Genomic DNA, 17,765 nt, shown 5'->3' with positions numbered 1-17,765 from the left:
AGCTCAACTGCCTCATAGCGGCAAGACCCACCGAGAAGAGTTGCTGTGCTCATTGGGCCGGGCGCTCCTGAGCAGACCTTGTTAATCCTAATAAAGTTTTGGCTTACCCTGTGTGATTTGGTGCCGGCTGGCTCCCAACAGATGCACTTTGGTAAAAGATTTACTTTCCCCACCACCACCCCATACAGCTGTCGCATTGCAGAAAAGGGAGATTTCGCTCAACTATTACTGTTTGCACAGGGGGTGGGAAGCTAGCAAAGTGTTTGTGAAAATAAATTTTTAAAATCAAATGCTTCCTCTTTTTCGATGCCCTCTATACCTGCAGCGTTCGCAACCCGCAGCGCCACATCTGCGCATGCGCGTGATGTGATTCAGCGTTTCTGTGCATGCGTGAGCACCAAAACCTGGAAGTAACCCATTCCGGTACTTCCAGGTTTGGCGTGGTCCGCAACCTGAAAACGCGCAACCCACAGCATTCACAGCCCGAGGTATGACTGTATGTATATATACTCCCATTCTCAGTTGACAGGCATCCTCCAGAGGTTGCTGAACTGCAACCACAATCATGGCCGCCCTTCGGCCACATTAGCTGGGGCTGAGGGGAGTTGAGGGCCTAATGAAATCTGGAGGGACATGACGTTTCCTGCCCCTGTACGTTCCTAGACCATTTGGGGAAAAGACTTGGTGGACCGGGGAAAGCTCCCCGGCCCCCAAAGGGTCTCAGGTGAACCATGAAGCTGAAATAACGTCGGAAACACAAAACAAACCATTACGAAAGGGGGGGGGGGGGAGATGAAGCACACCATCTTGAGCAAAACATTTTTATTTCTTTATAAACACTCAAACGACGTGCTGCAAGAAAGGCCGGTCCTTTTTTGTTCCCACGTTCTTCAAACCAGTTGTATTGTTACCCCGAAATTGTACGTAACTCGGGTTGCTTTTTCTACCCCAAGATCGCTGCTTCTGGAAAGCTTGTGAGGAAGGGGTAAGGAAAGGCGTGGGGAGAAAAGATGGCCGCTCCCCACTGGGGACTTGGTGGACCCCCAACCTTTTAGTATGCAGAAGCCCAGTGGCGTAGCGTGGGGGGTGCAGGGGGGGCCGGCCGCACTGGGCGCAACATCTGGGGGGGGCGCTCGCACTCGCAGCTCTCTGCCCCTACCTGGCTCACTCACTCTCTCTCACTGCAGTGCTGGCTGTGCAAATCCGATCCGAGCCGCCGGGTTGCCACCCACTGTGGAGGGGGGGGTGCCAGGCATGCGGTGCGGAGAGAGAGCGAGGGACTATCTGGGGGAGGGACAGTGCAGCAGGGGGGGGGCGCAAATTACTTTCCTTGCCCCGGATTAGGGGGCGCAAATTACTTGCCTTGCCCCGGGTGCTGACAACCCACGCTACGCCACTGCAGAAGCCTCTGGGAAAGGAGGCTCCACTCTTAAGCTATCGCCAGCCAATAGCCTCTCAAGAGAGCTCTCTTCCGTGTTGTCCACCAGCGTTCCCCAACTTGGTGCCCTCCAGATAATTTTGGCGACTTCTCCCCTCAGCCCCAGCCAACAGGAACTGTTCAAAGGCATCTAAGCAGCAGCCCTCATAGCACCTTACAGAATTCAATTCCAGGGAAGTTTAGTGTTGTGTGAAGGAGGGCTCCTTTTTTCGTTCCCTGAACCCACATCCCCTGCCAATTTCACTGGGCTGAGTCCAGCTTTTTACAGCAAGGGGGGGGGACACCTTATTTACTCTTTCTACAGGCTTATACATCTCATGTCAATCATTTAAAAAGGTTTAATAACCACCCTTCCTCCAAGAATGCAACAAACCCAATTCACCAGCCTTGCCTTTCAGCCTCACAACCCTGTGAGGAAGGTTAAGCTCGCTGCATAAACTTGCAGATTTGAACCCAGGGCTCTGTCTGGGGTGACAGAGAAGGCGCTCCAGTTTTAGGTCACCAGTCCTGCCAGTGAGCTACCAGACCCACATGAAGGTAAACGGAGTCCTACTCTGAGTAAACCCACTTAATTATTTTTTAAGTCCATTGCTTTCAACAGATCTACTATCTTGGCCCCGGAAGACATCCTTTACATTGTGCCCTTACAATGATTTGTGCTTGTTATACATGATTGCACTTTGCACCTGGAAAAGGCTTTTTTTTGGGTGGATATAGAGTGCTTTGTTTATAATGCCAAGGTTGCAGGTTCAATCCCCGTACGGGGTAGCTGGAAGTTTCTGCTTTGCAAGGGGTTGGACTAGATGGTCCTCAAGGTCTCTTCCACCTCTACAGTTATAGGAATCTATATCCCGTAGCTCTCTGCTGAAATCCTGCAACTTGTTTTGGTTCCACCACAGCATAAGAATGCCCCTCCAGACGGCAATTGTGTCATAACATTGGGAAGCATTGCAGAACAATTGATAACATGGAACGATGTGTGGAAGGTCCAGTATAATTTTTCCATTTCATGCTCTATTATTGCGTCAATGTCATGTTGCAAACTATACGCACACAAAAAATACACTTGTCTGGAGGTGTCTTGTGATTAGCATGCTCCCAAAAGGCATGTAGATCTCTCTCTCTCTCTCTCTCCTTCCTTCCTTCCTTCCTCCTGTCCATCAGATTTGTCCACAAGGTCAATCTTAAGCTAGGCATCAAGGGCGATGCTATCGCAGCTGTGCCAACAATTGTTTTCCCTCTGGACCACTGAGCAGAGGTAATAAATATTGCTTGAGAATAAACAATCTTGGGAAGCCAACTAAAATATTTTGTCTACTCCAATAAGGCCAGAAAAACGATGTCAGACACCACAAAAGCCCTTGAAGGGCTTTCCATCAGTGGCTTTTAGGGAGGTCTTCTGGGCTAAGTGCGTAGACTTACAAAACAAAAAACAGCCTACCTATATTATACTGGCTACTGGGTTTATTTTTTTAAAAAGCACCACTGCACCACCCAATATGTACTTAATCTGTGATTTTTTTTCATGTCTTTGGTTCTTCCAAAGGCCTAGAAGGGATTTGTTCTATGTGGAACCCTTTTGACTGTTTTAAAAAAGTCAATTTATTGCTAATCTACAAGCAAAACTGTCCACGCTCTGCTGCTGAGAGTCAAGAAGAGCCAACGTGATTGTGTCAAGTGTTGAACATGGCCAGTGAGATCAGTGGTAGATGTCATTTAGTCGTGTCCGACTCTTCGTGACCCCATGGACCAGAGCGTGCCAGGCACTCCTGTCTTCTACGGCCTCCCAAAGTTCTGAACTGGATCCCAGTTCCCAGTTAACCACTTCCTTGTTCCTGTGGGGCATTTTCCCAGTAACAATGAAGTGATTACAGGAGACAAACCTGCAAAGTCTTAAATGCTGTCAGGTTGACGATGGAGCCAATTTATTTTCTGTTGCTCTATAGCAGGTATGGAGAAGCTTTGGCCCTCCAGATGTTGCACGGAAGCATGGCCAGGAATGATGGGATCTGTAGTCCAGCAACATAGGGAGGGGCAAAGGCTCCTCCATTTCTGCTCTAGGGGACAGCACCCAAACCAAAAGATTCAAATAAGAACAAAGAGAGATTTTGACAAAACATTTGGAAGAACGTCCTGAAACGTAGCTCTTTTGGCTGTGGAAAGGTCGGTTCTCCTGTACCATGCCAGCTGGTCATGGTGGGAACAACTGTTTAGAAATCAAAGCCTGAGATTTGATTTTCCTCTTCCCTCCCTGTCACCCTTTCCTTGTGTGTCGTGCTTTTTTTTAAGATTGTAAGCCTGCTGGGTCAGGATTGACTTTTTGTGTTTGTGTGAAGCCACTCCAAGAGCCTTTTGGATGAAGAGCAGGCTCCGTATAAATAAATAAAAATAAATGGCTGTACTTCTAAAGGGTCTCTGGCAGGGGGAGGTCCTTCCCAATGATGTATGTAAGAATAAGAGACCTAGAGTGTAGTGTTTTGTTTACTTTAATAATATTTCAGTATTAATTGCATTTAACCTTTCTACAAATGATTCCTATGTGTATTATGAGACTCGCAAGCCTCCCTCCTATTCTGCATTCCACCTCTATCTAACCCTGAAAGTGTTACAAATCGTCATTAAGGGTGTTCTAGTTAGCACCAGAGTGTAAATCCAAACTTCTCATTGAAACTTCCTGGGAGAAAGGAGAAGGAAGGGAAGTGAGATAAGGGAAAGAATGTCAACAGCCCAAGGAAGACCTGGTTGCTAGAGAAACTGATAGGAGGACATTTGAGTGGCACATTTTGGTCACTCCAAGGTGATTGCAGGGATGAAGATACTGATATGGAGCCATGTGTGTTTTAGTTCTGATGTCCTGTAACCTTTCCTGATTTATGTAGACGGATGTTTTTGTTTCAAGAATTTTTAGATGTTTTGTGGCTTTTCGTGTGCCGCCTATGAAACCCTTGTTCTGATGCTCCATGCGCCAAACTTCTTCTTAGGTGGTGGTTCGGCTAGAACCACGTTAAGTTGAGCTCTGCCCTATGGCAATACAGTGGTACCTCTGGTTACGTACTTAATTCGTTCTGGAGGTCCATTCTTAACCTGAAACTGTTCTTAACCTGAGGTACCACTTTAGCTAATGGGGCCTCCCGCTGCTGCGCAATTTCTGTTCTCATCCTGAAGCAAAGTTCTTAACCTGAGGTACTATTTCTGGGTTAGCGGAGTCTGGAACCTGAAGCGTATGTAACCTGAAGCGTATGTAACCTGAGGTACCATTGTATCTATAATAATAAACGCCGGGGCCCCCTGGATGCCGGACTTGGAATTAATTTCCTGGGTCCCATTTTTTATTTAAAAGGTGGTCCCTCACCTGCATCACGAACAGAGCGGTGTGGAAGCAAATTCTTACCTTACCACACAGGTGGAGGTGCTAAGGGTTTTAGCTGGGAGCTTCTGCATGCAAAGTATGTACTCTAACCGCTGGTCCTACAGCCCTTCCTCTTTCTTGAAGAACACGATGGGCCGCGAGACCCTTGTATGGGCAGCAGGGGCCGAGGAAGAGCCTGCAGCAAGCACAGAGCCAGTTGCAAGCTTCTCTGCGGCCGCCACAGGTGCTGAAATCGCTATGGGGAGACTCAGAACTGTGGCACCATCAGGGCTGGCCGTAAGGCCCTGCAGTCTGGAGCTTCACACAGCAGAATGAGCAGGAGGGATACCCAAACACAACAGGGGCCAGCTTGCCTGGCTGGTTGGATTTTTGGCAGGCATTTGAGCTGCCCCCCATACCGGTGTTGGGTTTGTGATCCCGGCCTACAGATCTTCGTGGCAGGTGGGCAAGCGGAGATTTGGCTTGCTCACCTGCTGGAGAGAGATGGCTGCTGGCCATTAAGGGGCTCAGAAAGGAGAGGAAGAAGAGAAAAAGAAGAAGAGTTTGGATTTGATAGCCCGCTTTATCACTACCCAAAGGAGTCTCAAAGCGGCTCACATTCTCCTTTCCCTTCCTCCCCCACAACAAACACTCTGTGAGGTGAGTGGGGCTGAGAGACTTCAGAGAAGTGTGACTGGCCCAAGGTCACCCAGCAGCTGCATGTGGAGGAGTGAGGAAGCGAACCCGGTTCACCAGATTACGAGACTACCGCTCTCAACCACTACACTACAAAGGAAGCAGAGATGTCCCTCCCTCCCCCTTCAAACCATGGAGAAATGCTGCTCTTGACCAGAGCAAGCGGCTGGATTAGAAGACAGTGGGGGAAAAGGAACAGGAAGCATGACAGAAGCAGGGCCGGCTCACCTATTAGGCTTGGTGAGGCAGTCGCCTCAGGCGGCAGGCCGGAGATAAGCTGAGAGGGGTAGCGGATCTGGGCCCCCCCAGAAGTGCGCCACTTGCTGCCTCCTGTTGTGTGACCTGGGAAGAGCGGGGCCACCTCCTCTCCAGCATCATATTCTCTCCCTTTTCAGCACACAGGGGTTTCCGTGTTCTGCCTCCAGTCGCCTCAGGTGGCAGCAGAGTGCCATTTTCTGTTTTGCTTCAGGTGGCAACATGTCTTGGGCCGGCCCTAGATTGAAGGGGGCGTGTGGGGGGGGTAGGTAGGAAACTAGCACAAGGAAGGTGACAGAAGTGGGGAAGGAGTCCGGCCTGCCGCCTCCCCCTGCCTCTTTCGGAACAGCTCCCCTGTCAGGGACTGGCTGGATGAGGAGCAGTTGGGGAAGCCGACTGACCAAGAGCCCCCCCCCCATGGAAAGTGCAGAGGGAGAGGATTTGGCTCCTGGTGGTGGGAAACCGGCCACCACCCCAGAGGAGGGGATGAGCTGGGAAATAATGGAGGCAAGGAGCTCGAGGGATAGTGAAGAGGCATAATCAGACAGGTGCTGCAGCAGAGGGCAGGGACAGGAGCTAGACTTAAAAATAAACAAAATAAAGAATTGTCCAGTAGCACCTTATAGACTAACCAAGTTTGTTCTGGTATAAGAAGAGGAGTTTGGACTTGATATCCCGCTTTATCACTACCCGAAGGAGTTTCAAAGCGACCAATATTCTCCTTTCCCTTCCTCCCCCACAACAAACACTCTGTGAGGTGAGTGGGGCTGAGAGACTTCAAAGAAGTGTGACTAGCCCAAGGTCACCCAGCAGCTGCATGTGGAGGAGCGGAGACGCGAACCCGGTTCACCAGATTACGAGACTACCGCTCTTAACCACTACACCACACTGGCTCTCATAAGCTTTCATGTGCGTGCACACTTCTTCAGATACAGTGGTACCTCTGGTTGCAAACGGGATCTGTTCCGGAGCCCCGCTCACAACATGAGCAGAACGCAACCTGGGCGCGCGCAGGTCATGATTCGCCACTTCTACGCATATGCATGACGTCATTTTGCGCTTCTGCGCATGCGCGAGTGGTGAAACCCAGAAGTAACCTTTCCCGGTACTTCTGGGTCACCGCGGGCCGCAACCTGAAATTGCACAACCTGAAGCAAACGTAACAAGAGGCATGGCTGTACACTGAAAAAGAAGTCACCAGACCCTTATATATAGTGGGAGGGTGCGGTGGGGTATTTCTCAGAAGTGTGCATGCACACAAAAGCTTATACCAGAACAAACTTAGTTGGTCTATAAAGTGTTACTGGACAATTCTTTGTTTATTTTTGACTGCGTCAAACCAACACGGCTACCTACCTGAATCAGGAGCTAGACTTGGCAGTTCTCCCACAGAGCCACTCCTTACAGCTTCTCTGCTGACAGCTTGCAGGTCCCTCCCGCCCCAGAACAAGGCATTTATTGCATGTTGCCGAGCAGAGAGCCAGGCAGACACAGAGAAGGTCCCTTGCAGCTCACCGTAGACAGAAGGAGGGGCCTGACACAGAGGCCCAAGGAGTGAAGGGGGAGCTACAGGCCAGTCTGGGCAACTGCTTCAACAAGACAGGAGCAACCTTTAGAAGTCTCCGTGTGTTCTTTGTTCTGCTTTCCTTAGCAAAGAAACTTAACTGTAAGTTAGCCAGTGTTTCGCTCTTTTTCTCTGATCTGCGAACGACCTGCTCTCCTTGTCGGCTCCCAGACATCCCCTCTCTACCCGATCGATTGCTTTCGAAGGCAACAGAGGCTTTGGGGCACCTCTTTTTTGCCAAGGCCCTCACTCACAGAGATGCTCCTTTGTAGTCTTGCTATACAGTCTGTAACCAGTTTTTGTTTAGTACAAACAAAACAACCCCCCCGGTCCCCCCCCAAAAACCCCACCCCACCCACAGCCCGCCGACCTCTCAGTGGTGGTGCTTGATGAAGTTGGAGTTGTCGCTGAAGCGCTTCCCGCAGATAGAGCACTCGTAGGGCTTCTCTCCCGTGTGGATCCTCTTGTGGACGATGAAGTTGGAGTAGTCGTTGAAGCGCTTCCCGCAATCGGGGCACTTGTAGGGCTTCTCGCCCGTGTGGATCCTCTTGTGGCGGATGAGGCTGGAGCCCGTGTTGAAGCCCTTCCCACAGTAGGAGCACTTGTAGGGCTTCTCCCCGGTGTGCACCCGCTGGTGGATGAGGAAGGCGGCCCGGCTGACGAAGCTCTTCCCACACTCGGAGCAGTTGTACCACCTCTCCCCCGAGTGGATCCTCTCGTGCGCGATCAGGTTGGAGCGCCGCCGGAAGACCTTCCCGCACACGTGGCAGGCGTTGTCCCTCTCGCCGGGGAAGAGGAGGGTCCCCGGCTGCATGGCGCTCTCGTCCAAGTCCTCGTACGTCCCCTGGGAGTTGATGAACTTCCCTGCTTCCCGCTCCAGGCAGTTCCCGCCGTACAGCATCTCGGAAGGTTCCCCTGGACCGGAGCAGTGGGGAACGGTCTGTTCGACCCTTCCAGACAACATCCAACGTGGCTCCAGCTCTCCGGAAGCTTCCGGGTCATTCTTCTCCGGGCTGCACAACTTCTCGTCGCCTGCTAGAAAGGGCAAAGGAATGGCGGTCATTAAGGACAGGGGTGGGGAACTGCCTGTAGCCCTACAAATGTTCATAGAAACAAAGAATCGTAGGAGTTGGAAGGGACCACGCGGGCCATCTAGTCCAACCCCCTGCAATGCAATAGTCTTTTGCCCAATGTGGGGCTTGAACCCATGACCGTGAGATAAAGAGTCTGTCAAACACCAACTCCCATCAGCCCCCAGTGTGGGCAGTGGCTCTAGGATGAAGTCCTTTTCAATATGAAAATAATAATGATGATAATACAGTCATACCTCGGGTTGAAGTAGCTTCGGGTTAAGCATTTTCGGGTTGTGCTCCACGGCGACCCGGAAGTAACGGCTACTTCCAGGTTTCGCCACTCGCGCATGTGCAGACGCTCAAAATGACATCATGCGCAGAAGCAGCAAATTGCTACCTGCAGACGTGGGTTGCATTCGCTTCAGGATGCGAACGGGCTCCAGAATGGATCCCGTTCGCATCCAGGGGTACCACTGTAATAATAAATCCCCATACATAGAAGAGAAGCACACAGGGAAATGGGCTCAGTAGCATAGATTTCTCTCTGCCATGCTGCTGTTATGAGTACTGAGATTTGGGGTGGGGAGTTGTATGAAGGAGCATCCAATTTTGCGAGGAAGAATGTTTGACCGTGGAATGGGCTCCCTTGGGGGACGATGGACCCTCCGCCACTGGAGGTTTTTAAAGAGAGGTTGGCTGGTCCTCTGTCTGGGATTCTGCAGCTGTGATTCCTGCAATCCAAAGTTGGACTGGATGACCCTTGGCGGACCTTTCCAAGTTTAAAACTTTATGATTCCAAGCTTCCCTCTGCCTCATTCCATACACACACAAACACATATGCACAATCAGAAGTGGCACATGCCAGCATCAGGCTGCCCTTCTTCCCTACTCGCGAGAAAACAAGGACAGCACTGAGCTATCAGGCTTTGCAGGACGTCTCCCAAAGGCCACAAGGGGGAAGAATCAGAGCGGGAGCACACACTGGGCACAAGGGAGTTTCAGAAGGAGGCGTGAGGGCTCTGACAGGGCGCTAGGGTCCTCCTGCCTCCTTCCCAAAGCCCAGTTAGTGCTTTCCCAGCTTTTGGCCTCACACAGGGCACCATAGTACCCAAATAAGAGCCAAAGGTCCCAGGTTCAATCCCCAAAATTTCCAGGTAGGGCTGGAAGAGTTTTCCCTGCCCACCGAGCCACTGGCCATCAATGTTGACAATTCTGAGCCAGGTTGACCGATGGAGCCTCCTGCCTCCCATATCCCCAGTCACTGGGGTGCAAAGGAGGCCGTGACGATGCTCAGCTCGCCACCGAGCAACCACGACCCCTCAGAGATCCTTACGCAGCAAGGGGGCGTCTCCTTCGCTTTCCTCCTTCATCCCTCCAAGCAGCGGCCTCTGCCAGGTGTTCAGAGGAGCCTTCTCTGCAGAGTCTTCCTCCGCAAACGGGCGGGTTGCCTGAAAACAGGGAAGAGGATCTCGTTCAAGGGGGCAGGAACAGTGGATGGATTCTCTCCCCCCCCCCACCCCGACTACCTTGCCAGCAGCACATCCACAAAGGAGGAATCATGGTTGCAGGGGTTCACGCGCTACTGAACTCTCAAGCTGGATTACTGCAGTACATCCCGCATGGGGCTGCCCTTGTGTTGGAGCAAATGCTTATCCAAACAAGGAGCTAATCTACACTGGTGCCAGGGGCTGATCTGGATAGGAAGATTGGGGAATGCAATCGCAGGGAGAGCAGCTCCTAACAAAAAAGGAAGGGGAATATCCCTGCCCCCCACTCCCAGCGTTTCCAGAAGCAGAGAAACAGGCAGAGACAGAAGCTGCAGAGTTGAGGGAGGAGCTACCGAGCTTTAAGATAGTCGCTAAGCAACCCGAAGGGAGGGAGCAGCTGGGCAATACATCAATTGAGAGTGGGGGGAGCTCCCTCCCTCCCCCCGAACTCAGAAGTCTGAGAGTCAGAGAACAGAGGAGGGACATCCTGTTTGAGCCCTTCTTGCTGCGGAAGTGGGGAGGAGTCAGAGTAGGCAGCTGCTATCCTTGCAGAGAGTTGCCACTCTGTGCTTGCAACATGATACTGCAATAAAAAGACTACAAATCTACCAAATGCTCATTAATTCTTATCGGTGAGTTACCAAGAAGGGAGAAGGGAACTCCCGTACTTGACAACTGGTGAGTTATAACGTTAAAACGTATGTTATAAAAATGTGGCACCAGAGCCGTGATCTGTCACCAATGGAAAATTGCACTGGGATATAGAGAGAATGGGGTTCTTAAAAATAATAATAATAATAATAGCATTTTCCAGATCAGTGTAGCCAAGGAGTGCTTTCAAGCAAAAAGTCAGGCCAGCAACCCACTAGGTGCCTAGCTGTAGTGGCAAAACTAGCAGCATCTAGCCTGCTATTCTGGGCAGCCCTCAATAATTCAAGTGCATTGCTAAGGGAGGGGAAACCTAGAGAAGAGGTAGAACATTTGCTCTCTGTGCAGACAGTCCCAGTTTTAAGCCCTGGAATCTCAGGAGGGCTGGGAGAGACCCCCACCTGAAACCCTGGAGAGGCTCTGCCGTCAGCGTGGACAACGCGCAGCTAGAAAAACTAACGCCTGACTTGAGGCAAGGCATATTTCATTTGAGTCTAAATCAGCACTTTATAATATCCAGAATCGCAAGTCTTCCTCCTCCTCTTGCCTCCGTTTTCCTCTTGAGTCGTCTTCGCTCCCCATCCCCCTTTAAACCCAAAGCTTGCCCATCCCCTCTTCCCAAGAAACCTCCGGTCCCCAGTGCCCTCCCCACCTCCAGGGCCAGCAACACTCACCTGCTGCTCTCCCACCCGCCCCTCGTCCTCCCGCTGCCTCAGCAGGAAATCTTCCGCCAGGATCACCGCCTGGGTGCAGGTCTGGGGGCTGCAATCCCGGACCCAGCTCTGCATCTTCGTGGGCAGGATAGCCAGGAACTGCTCCAGGATGACCAGCTCCAGGATCTGCTCCTTGGTGTGCCTCTCCGGCTTCAGCCACTGGTGGCAAAGCCTCCGGAGGTGCCGGCAAGCTTCGCGGGGCCCTTCCGCTTCCTGGTAGCCAAACCGCCGGAAGAGGCGGCACTCTTCACGCGAGCTGGCGGCCTCCTGGGCCTTCCTGCAGTCCGACTTGTCTTTGGCCAGGAGGCCCCTCTCGGCCTGGGAGGCTCCTCCGCTCAGACCAGGAAGGGTTTGGGAGTCTGGCTCCCATCTAGGCCGCCGGCTGGTGTCAGCCATCCTGTCAAAAGCGGTCAGGGAAGTCTGCGCACTGTTTCTCGGGAGCTGCGGGCCGCCCCCGACCGCATGGGGGGACTCCAAGGCCTTCAGGAACTCCTGCAGCTGAGATTCCCACCGCTGCTGCAGGCCTTTGCGGGGCTCCCGGATCGCTTCCTCGGGGACAGCTCTTTCCCAGAAATCCCGGATGCTCTCCGCACGGATGACACAAGGCCCCCTCCCTCCGTCTTTCCCTGCCTCGGGCCCCGCGGGGCTCTGCTCTCCCACCCTCTTCTCTCGCTCGGCCTGCTGAAGACCTGGCGCCGACGTATCTCTGGACTCCGCAGCCATTTCCACCCCCACCCCACCCTCGGTCGATTCGGTCGGTCAGCCCTGGCAGCGCCACCAAGTCCCGAACTCTCAACGCAAGGAAGTTGTGTGCAGGGGGAAGCAAACGCCGGACAGGCCTGGCCCCTGAAACAGAGAAAAAGCAGAGGCCAGAATCAGAGCAAACTTAGTCAAGGGCAGGCAGCCTTTTCTACCCAAAAGCCAGGTTACCTCGGAGGTCATCCTTTGCGGGTTGCAGGTGGTCAGAGCCAGGACTGATGATGGGCACAGCCAGAGGCAAATAATGTTACAGATCATTTAATGTGGAATAAAAACTGCCCTGCTTCCAATTCTTCCCATGGCCAGATTAGAGTTCATAAAGCTACACAGGTCTGCTCAGGAGTAAGCCCCACCGGGAGTGCTGGGATTCTCAGTAAAGCATATGAATGCCGTTTTTTTTTTTTTAAGTTCAACAGAAAAAAGCTACTCTTCTGGAGAATTTAAGAGCATAAGAAGAGTCCGGATCAGGCTGATGGCCCATCTACAGGTAAAACTCAAAAAATTAGAGTATCGTGGAAAAGTTCCTTTATTTCAGTAATTCAACTTGAAAGGTGAAACTAATATATGAGATAGACTCGTGACATGCAAAGCGAGATATGCTTCCACTTCTCAGAGGTCCAATATTGCTCCATCCTTGTTTTGCTGATTTCATTGACTATTCTAATTTTCTGAGATGGTTAATCTGGGGTTTTCATCAGCTGTGCGCCATGGTCATCACAATGATAACAAACCAAGGCTTGGCATATCTCGCTTTGCATGTCACAAGTCTATCTCATATATTAGTTTCACCTTTCAAGTTGAATTACTGAAATAAAGGAACTTTCCCACGATATGCTAATTTTTCGAGTTTCATCTGTAGTCCAGCATCCTGTTCCCACAGTGGCCAGCCAGATGCCTGTTTGAAACCTACAAGCAGCAGGACCCAAGCAAACAGGACCCACTAGTCGTTTCAAGCAACTGACCGTGGAGACAGACAATAGCCATCATGGCTGGTAGCCTTCTCCTCCATGTTTAGAGGCAATCAGTGTGGCCAAGGGTTTGGAAAATAAGTCCTAAGGAGAACCCTCGAAAGAGCTGATGTCACAGCCACACCATCCATTTAAAGCACAGGGCTTCCCCCAAAGGATCCTGGGACCTGTAATTCTCCCCTCACAGCACTTCAATCCCCAGCACCCTAAATGAACTACAGTTCCCAGAATTCTTCTGCGGGGCACGCCAGGAGCTTTAAATAGTGTGGTGTGCATCAGTTAGCCTTGAGAAAACAAGACACCCTCTTCAAACACCCGAGAAGCTGTCGCATAGAAAAGGGGAGGACTAGATCTAATGGGATCAGGTTATAGGAGGGCTGATTACAGCTGAAGGACAGGAAGAACTTCTTGATGTTAAGAGCAGTCGCACAATGGGACCAATTCCTAGAGAGGCTGGTGCGCTCCCTCTGGCTGGAGGTTTTCAAGCAGAGGTTTCCGGTTGGGAATAATCTAGTTCTGGGTTTCCTGCTTCAAGTAGGGGAATTGAACTAGATGGCATGCAAAGCTCCTCTCAACTCTATGATTCTTGACTCATAAATAACCTTACCTTCTAATAATAGGAGCAGAGACATAGCTATCCAATTCCTACACTATGCAGAATTTTATGAACGTTAGTCCTTATTTTTATTTACTACTGAATTTTGAATGAATAAAACTCTGTTTACCCATAGGTCAACCCAATATAAATACAGCAAACCATCATTTTAATCTATTTAGCAAACAAATGCATACAAGAAACAGATCTCCAAGATCTCTTTCCCAGTTACTCAAGAGTCAGTTCAGAACTTAAGTATCTATGTAGATCCAACTTGGACTATCCACAACCCTTGGATTTCTATGTTTATTTGAGAGTTATGTTCATCTCCACTAGTTCTTCCAAGGATAGCTGTCAATTACTGGACTGGCTTTGCTGCCAAACTAATTTCTACCAAGATATAATGCAGGGCTCAGAAAACCTGTGACTCCAGCTGGGTTTTTTTGGACTGCAACTTTTACCTGCCTCAGCAGCCAGGCCAATGATCTGGGGTGATGGGAGTTGTGGTCTGGTAATATTTAGAGGAGCATAGGCTCCACATCACTACTATAGCATCTTGGAAGTGAAAAGGGATCTGTGGGTCATCTAGTCCAACCCCCTGCTAAGTGCTAGAAATCCAGAACTAGAACTTTCCCCCAAAATATGGCTGCCCAGCCTCTGGTTGAAGACTTCTAGTGACGGAGAACCCACCACTGCTCCAGGTATTTACAGGGTGAGTCTTTTAAAAAGAGGCCCTGTGGATACGGAGTACACATGTTCCACGGGGCCTCTTTTTAAAAGACTCACCCTGTACAAACCTGCTTTATCCCAAGTCAGATCGTTGGTCCATGTAGCTCAGTGTTGTCTAAACTTGCCAGCAGCATCTCTCTCTGATATTCCCAGTCCTAGGTAAAGGTAAAGGGACCCCTGACCATTAGGTCCAGTCGCGGACGACTCAGGGGTTGCGGCGCTCATCTCGCTTTATTGGCCAAGGGAGCCGGCGTACAGCTTCCAGGTCATGTGGCCAGCATGACTAAGCAGCTTCTGGCGAACCAGAGCAGCGCACGGAAACACCGTTTACCTTCCTGCCAGAGCAGTACCTATTTATCTACTTGCACTTTGACGTGCTTTCAAACTGCTAGAAGAAGAAGAGTTTGGATTTGATATCCCGCCTTTCACTCCCTTTAAGGAGTCTCAAAGCGGCTAACATCCTCCTTTCCCTTCCTCCCCCACAACAAACACTCTGTGAGGTGAGTGAGGCTGAGAGACTTCAGAGAAGTGTGACTAGCCCAAGGTCACCCAGCAGCTGCAGGTGGAGGAGCGGGGATGCGAACCCGGTTCCCCAGATTACGAGTCCACCGCTCTTAACCACTACACCACACTGGCTCTCAGTGCTAGGTTGGCAGGAGCAGGGACCGAGCAACGGGAGCTCAGCCTGTCGGGGGATTCGAACCGCCGACCTTCTGATCGGCAAGTCCTAGGCTCTGTGGTTTAACCCACAGCGCCACCCGCGTCCCTAACCCAGAGATAATCAGGGTTCGAAGCTTAAACTTCTCCATGCAAAGCAGATGTCCTTTCCTGCTGTAACTGGTTCCATTTTCAAACCAGGAAATCGGCCCCACGGCCAAGCTCCTCTGACCTCCACGTTTGGAGGTAGTGTGTGCCTCTGAATGTTAGTTGTTGGGAATCACAAGTTGGGGAGAGCAGTGCTGTCGCACTCGAGTCCGGCTTCTGGGCTTCTTTATGAGGATTCTGGTTAGCCCCTGTGAGCACAGGACAGGACCTTTGGCCTGATCTTACGTTCCAGGAGGAGGAGGCAGGGGTGTGGGCAGGTGTTCCAAGGGCTAACCATAGAGGGGGAAAGCGGAGGAAGGACCGCAAGCACTTCTCCCATAGATTTGTAGTGGTAGACTAGCATAGATGGTCTGATCTGCGGGTTTACTTCAGGCACTATTCCCCCCCCCTCCTGCCCCGCCTGATGGAATTGAGAGCTGCAGATGGAGCACGAGAGAAAAGATACAGAACTGCAGCAGCATCTTCACAGCTTGGACTTCGTTTTGCATGAAAAGTGGTTGCTGCTTGCAGTTATTTAATTGCAGTGTTTCATCAGCTGGTGTCTTGAGCAGCAACCTCTGGAAACGAAGGGCTAAAAACCAGCGCTGCTCTCCCAAATTATCTGGTGCCTTTTAACTTCGTATTTCAGCTGGTTGACTAAAATCCCTTATTTTGGCTGCTGATCTCTAATTTTCAAGGCTGCTGGTCCCTTATTTTCAAATCTGTAAGTTGACAGCTATGCCCAGGACCTGCCGGCGTCCACAACTCGTACCCCCTGGCCAGGGTCCATTCAAGACCTCCTGCAACCCCACTGCAAAAATGGCCACATCCTCCTTTAAGAGCAGCACCCAGAACTTACTAGCATGCATCTGCACGTGCGAAGTTTGAGGGCTTTTATGTTAATTTATTTGCATATTGCCTTGATCAAACAGCACAGAGGGAGGAAATTGCACCACCTTCTGCAAATCAAGCAGTTGTTAAAAGGCAGAGGAGCAGGAGTTAAAGGGAGAAGTTGGCAACCCTCTGAGCTTGCAAAGTAGCCCCCCCCCGCTCCCTTGGGCTTCCTGCCCATTTCCCACCTCCCACCCTGGATCCCTCCCCCCCCCAACTGCCCCCCAAGAGGATCACTTACCCGCTCCACCCCACCCCAACTCACCTGATCTCCCCCTCCCCAGGAACAAGCACGGAAGGATCTGGGAAATTCAAAGGCCACTTAGCCACGGTGGGCGGGGCAGGAAGTGACCGCCACTGTTTACATCCCGCCCTCCGGCCACAACATCCGGTCCGCTCTAGGAAGCCCAACCGCGCCTCTTGTTCGTTTTAACCCCTTAGAAAGCGAATAATTCAATTAAGTGAATTAGAAAGCGGGGTTTGCTACTGGCGGCTGAAATACATTCTTCCTGGCCACTCTGGAATTGTGAGCTGCGAGAGAGAACCACGCAGGGCCTCTTTTTGGAGTGTATAGGAAGCCTGCTTGTGCCGGTCAGAATCCTTGTCCGCCTGACCCAGTGTTGCCTGCTCTGGCTGGCAGCAGCGCTGCAAGGTGTCAGGCGGAGAAGGGAAGGGCTGGGGGCCGTAGGGCGGGAGAAAAGCCTTGCATCTGGGGCTCCCCCCGGGCATCTGATCGGTCCCTGTGAGAACCAGATGCTGGCTGCCTTTGGCCTGATCCAGGGGGCTCTTCATACGCCTTTTCCATGCTCCCCCTTCTGATATTTCAATTTGATAGATTGATTGAATTCATCCGAAGATCTCAGGGCGGTTCACAGCATAAAAATATAAAAACGATGCCTTTCTTAAACAATTGCACCGTGAGTCCAAAAAAAGCTGGAGGTCTCTGGTGTAGCAACCATCTTCCCATTCATCTGTCCTCTGTTGGCTGCGATCACTGTCATTTATATAAAGGGTGAAGGACCTGTGGTCCTCAAGATATTATTGGATTCCCCGTTCCCATCATCCCTGATCATTGGCCATACTGGTTTTGGCCGACGGGAGTCCCCCAACGTCTGGAGGGCCACAGGTTCTCCATCCAGGGCTTAACTGCATCCCCTCCGGATTCTCTCTCAGTTGCAGTACCTTTTTAAATTTACATATCAAAACCTTGAGAGTCCTGGGATCATAGACTTGGGGAGGGATCCTCAAAGGCCGTTTAGTCCATCCTCCTGGCAAGGCAGGGGCAAGTCACAGCTACAGCATTCTGGCTAAGTTAGTCCGGCACCTGCCAAGATGGTATTTTCCACTGTCAAAAGTAGCACCTAGCATTTCAGTTCTTCCAAACGTTAAGTCAAAATTTCTCTTTTTGTTGGTATTTGAACCCATTGGTTTGGATCCTACCCCCTGCAGCATTCATGGAGGAGCCTTCAAGCTTCCAGATGTTGCTAAACTGCAAATCCTATCATCCCTGGCCAGGCTTACTGGTGACATTTGAAGGGCCTAAGGTTTCCATACCTGCTGTTGAGTAACAAAAAAATTTTTTCCTTGTGAGTTCCCTCCAAAGTTTCCCTCTTCCCCCTAGCATAGAAAAAAGATGACACATTTGGTAAGTTAATGGTTTACTTACAACCTCAACCTGAAGTTGAGACTCGTGTGCTTCAGAACAGATTGCACAGGCAGTTACAAAGTTCCTAAATTATGGGTATAGGAACTCACGAATGGCTTCTTAGAGCCATGCGGTCTGAGCTTGGAATAAT

The 17,765-nt window shown here is 50.9% G+C and overlaps 1 protein-coding gene and 1 long non-coding RNA gene across 3 annotated transcripts; one reads left to right on the top strand and one right to left on the bottom strand.

Moving 5' to 3' along the window:
- Positions 1-1,403: 1,403 nt before the first annotated feature.
- Positions 1,404-6,397, top strand: LOC310671072. The gene is made up of 2 exons (XR_014507747.1): positions 1,404-3,269; positions 3,313-6,397. It is a non-coding gene; the product is annotated as an uncharacterized lncRNA (long non-coding RNA).
- On the bottom strand, positions 4,008-16,333 carry LOC310670513 (uncharacterized protein). Of its 2 annotated transcripts, XM_083425978.1 has the most exons (5): positions 16,235-16,333; positions 11,185-12,069; positions 9,709-9,823; positions 7,426-8,337; positions 4,008-7,384 (listed from the first exon to the last, which is right to left on the bottom strand). In XM_083425978.1, exons 2-4 carry the CDS (start codon positions 11,944-11,946, stop codon positions 7,676-7,678), a joined length of 1,539 nt encoding a protein of 512 aa, XP_083282104.1. In that variant the 5' UTR covers positions 11,947-12,069; positions 16,235-16,333; the 3' UTR covers positions 4,008-7,384; positions 7,426-7,675. The 2 variants fall into 2 exon arrangements, with proteins under 2 accessions (XP_083282104.1, XP_083282105.1); XM_083425979.1 differs by lacking the exon at positions 4,008-7,384 and having other exon boundaries at positions 7,664-8,334.
- Positions 16,334-17,765: the final 1,432 nt, after the last annotated feature.

Source organism: Podarcis tiliguerta, assembly GCF_965153285.1.
Source record: "Podarcis tiliguerta genome assembly, chromosome: 2".
In the NCBI taxonomy this organism is placed as follows: domain Eukaryota; kingdom Metazoa; phylum Chordata; class Lepidosauria; order Squamata; family Lacertidae; genus Podarcis; species Podarcis tiliguerta.
The sequence above is the reverse complement of the archived record's forward strand: the minus strand, read 5'-3'. Positions and strand labels throughout refer to the sequence as shown.

Coding starts and splice junctions, on each gene's coding strand:
- LOC310670513 (XM_083425978.1), bottom strand. CDS start 11,946: ATGGCTGCGGAGTCCAGAGATACGTCGGCGCCAGGTCTTCAGCAGGCC. Junction 9,824..11,184: donor GGCGGGTGGGAGAGCAGCAG/GTGAGTGTTGCT, acceptor CCCTGTTTTCAG/GCAACCCGCCCGTTTGCGGA. Junction 8,338..9,708: donor AGGAGACGCCCCCTTGCTGC/GTAAGGATCTCT, acceptor TGCCCTTTCTAG/CAGGCGACGAGAAGTTGTGC.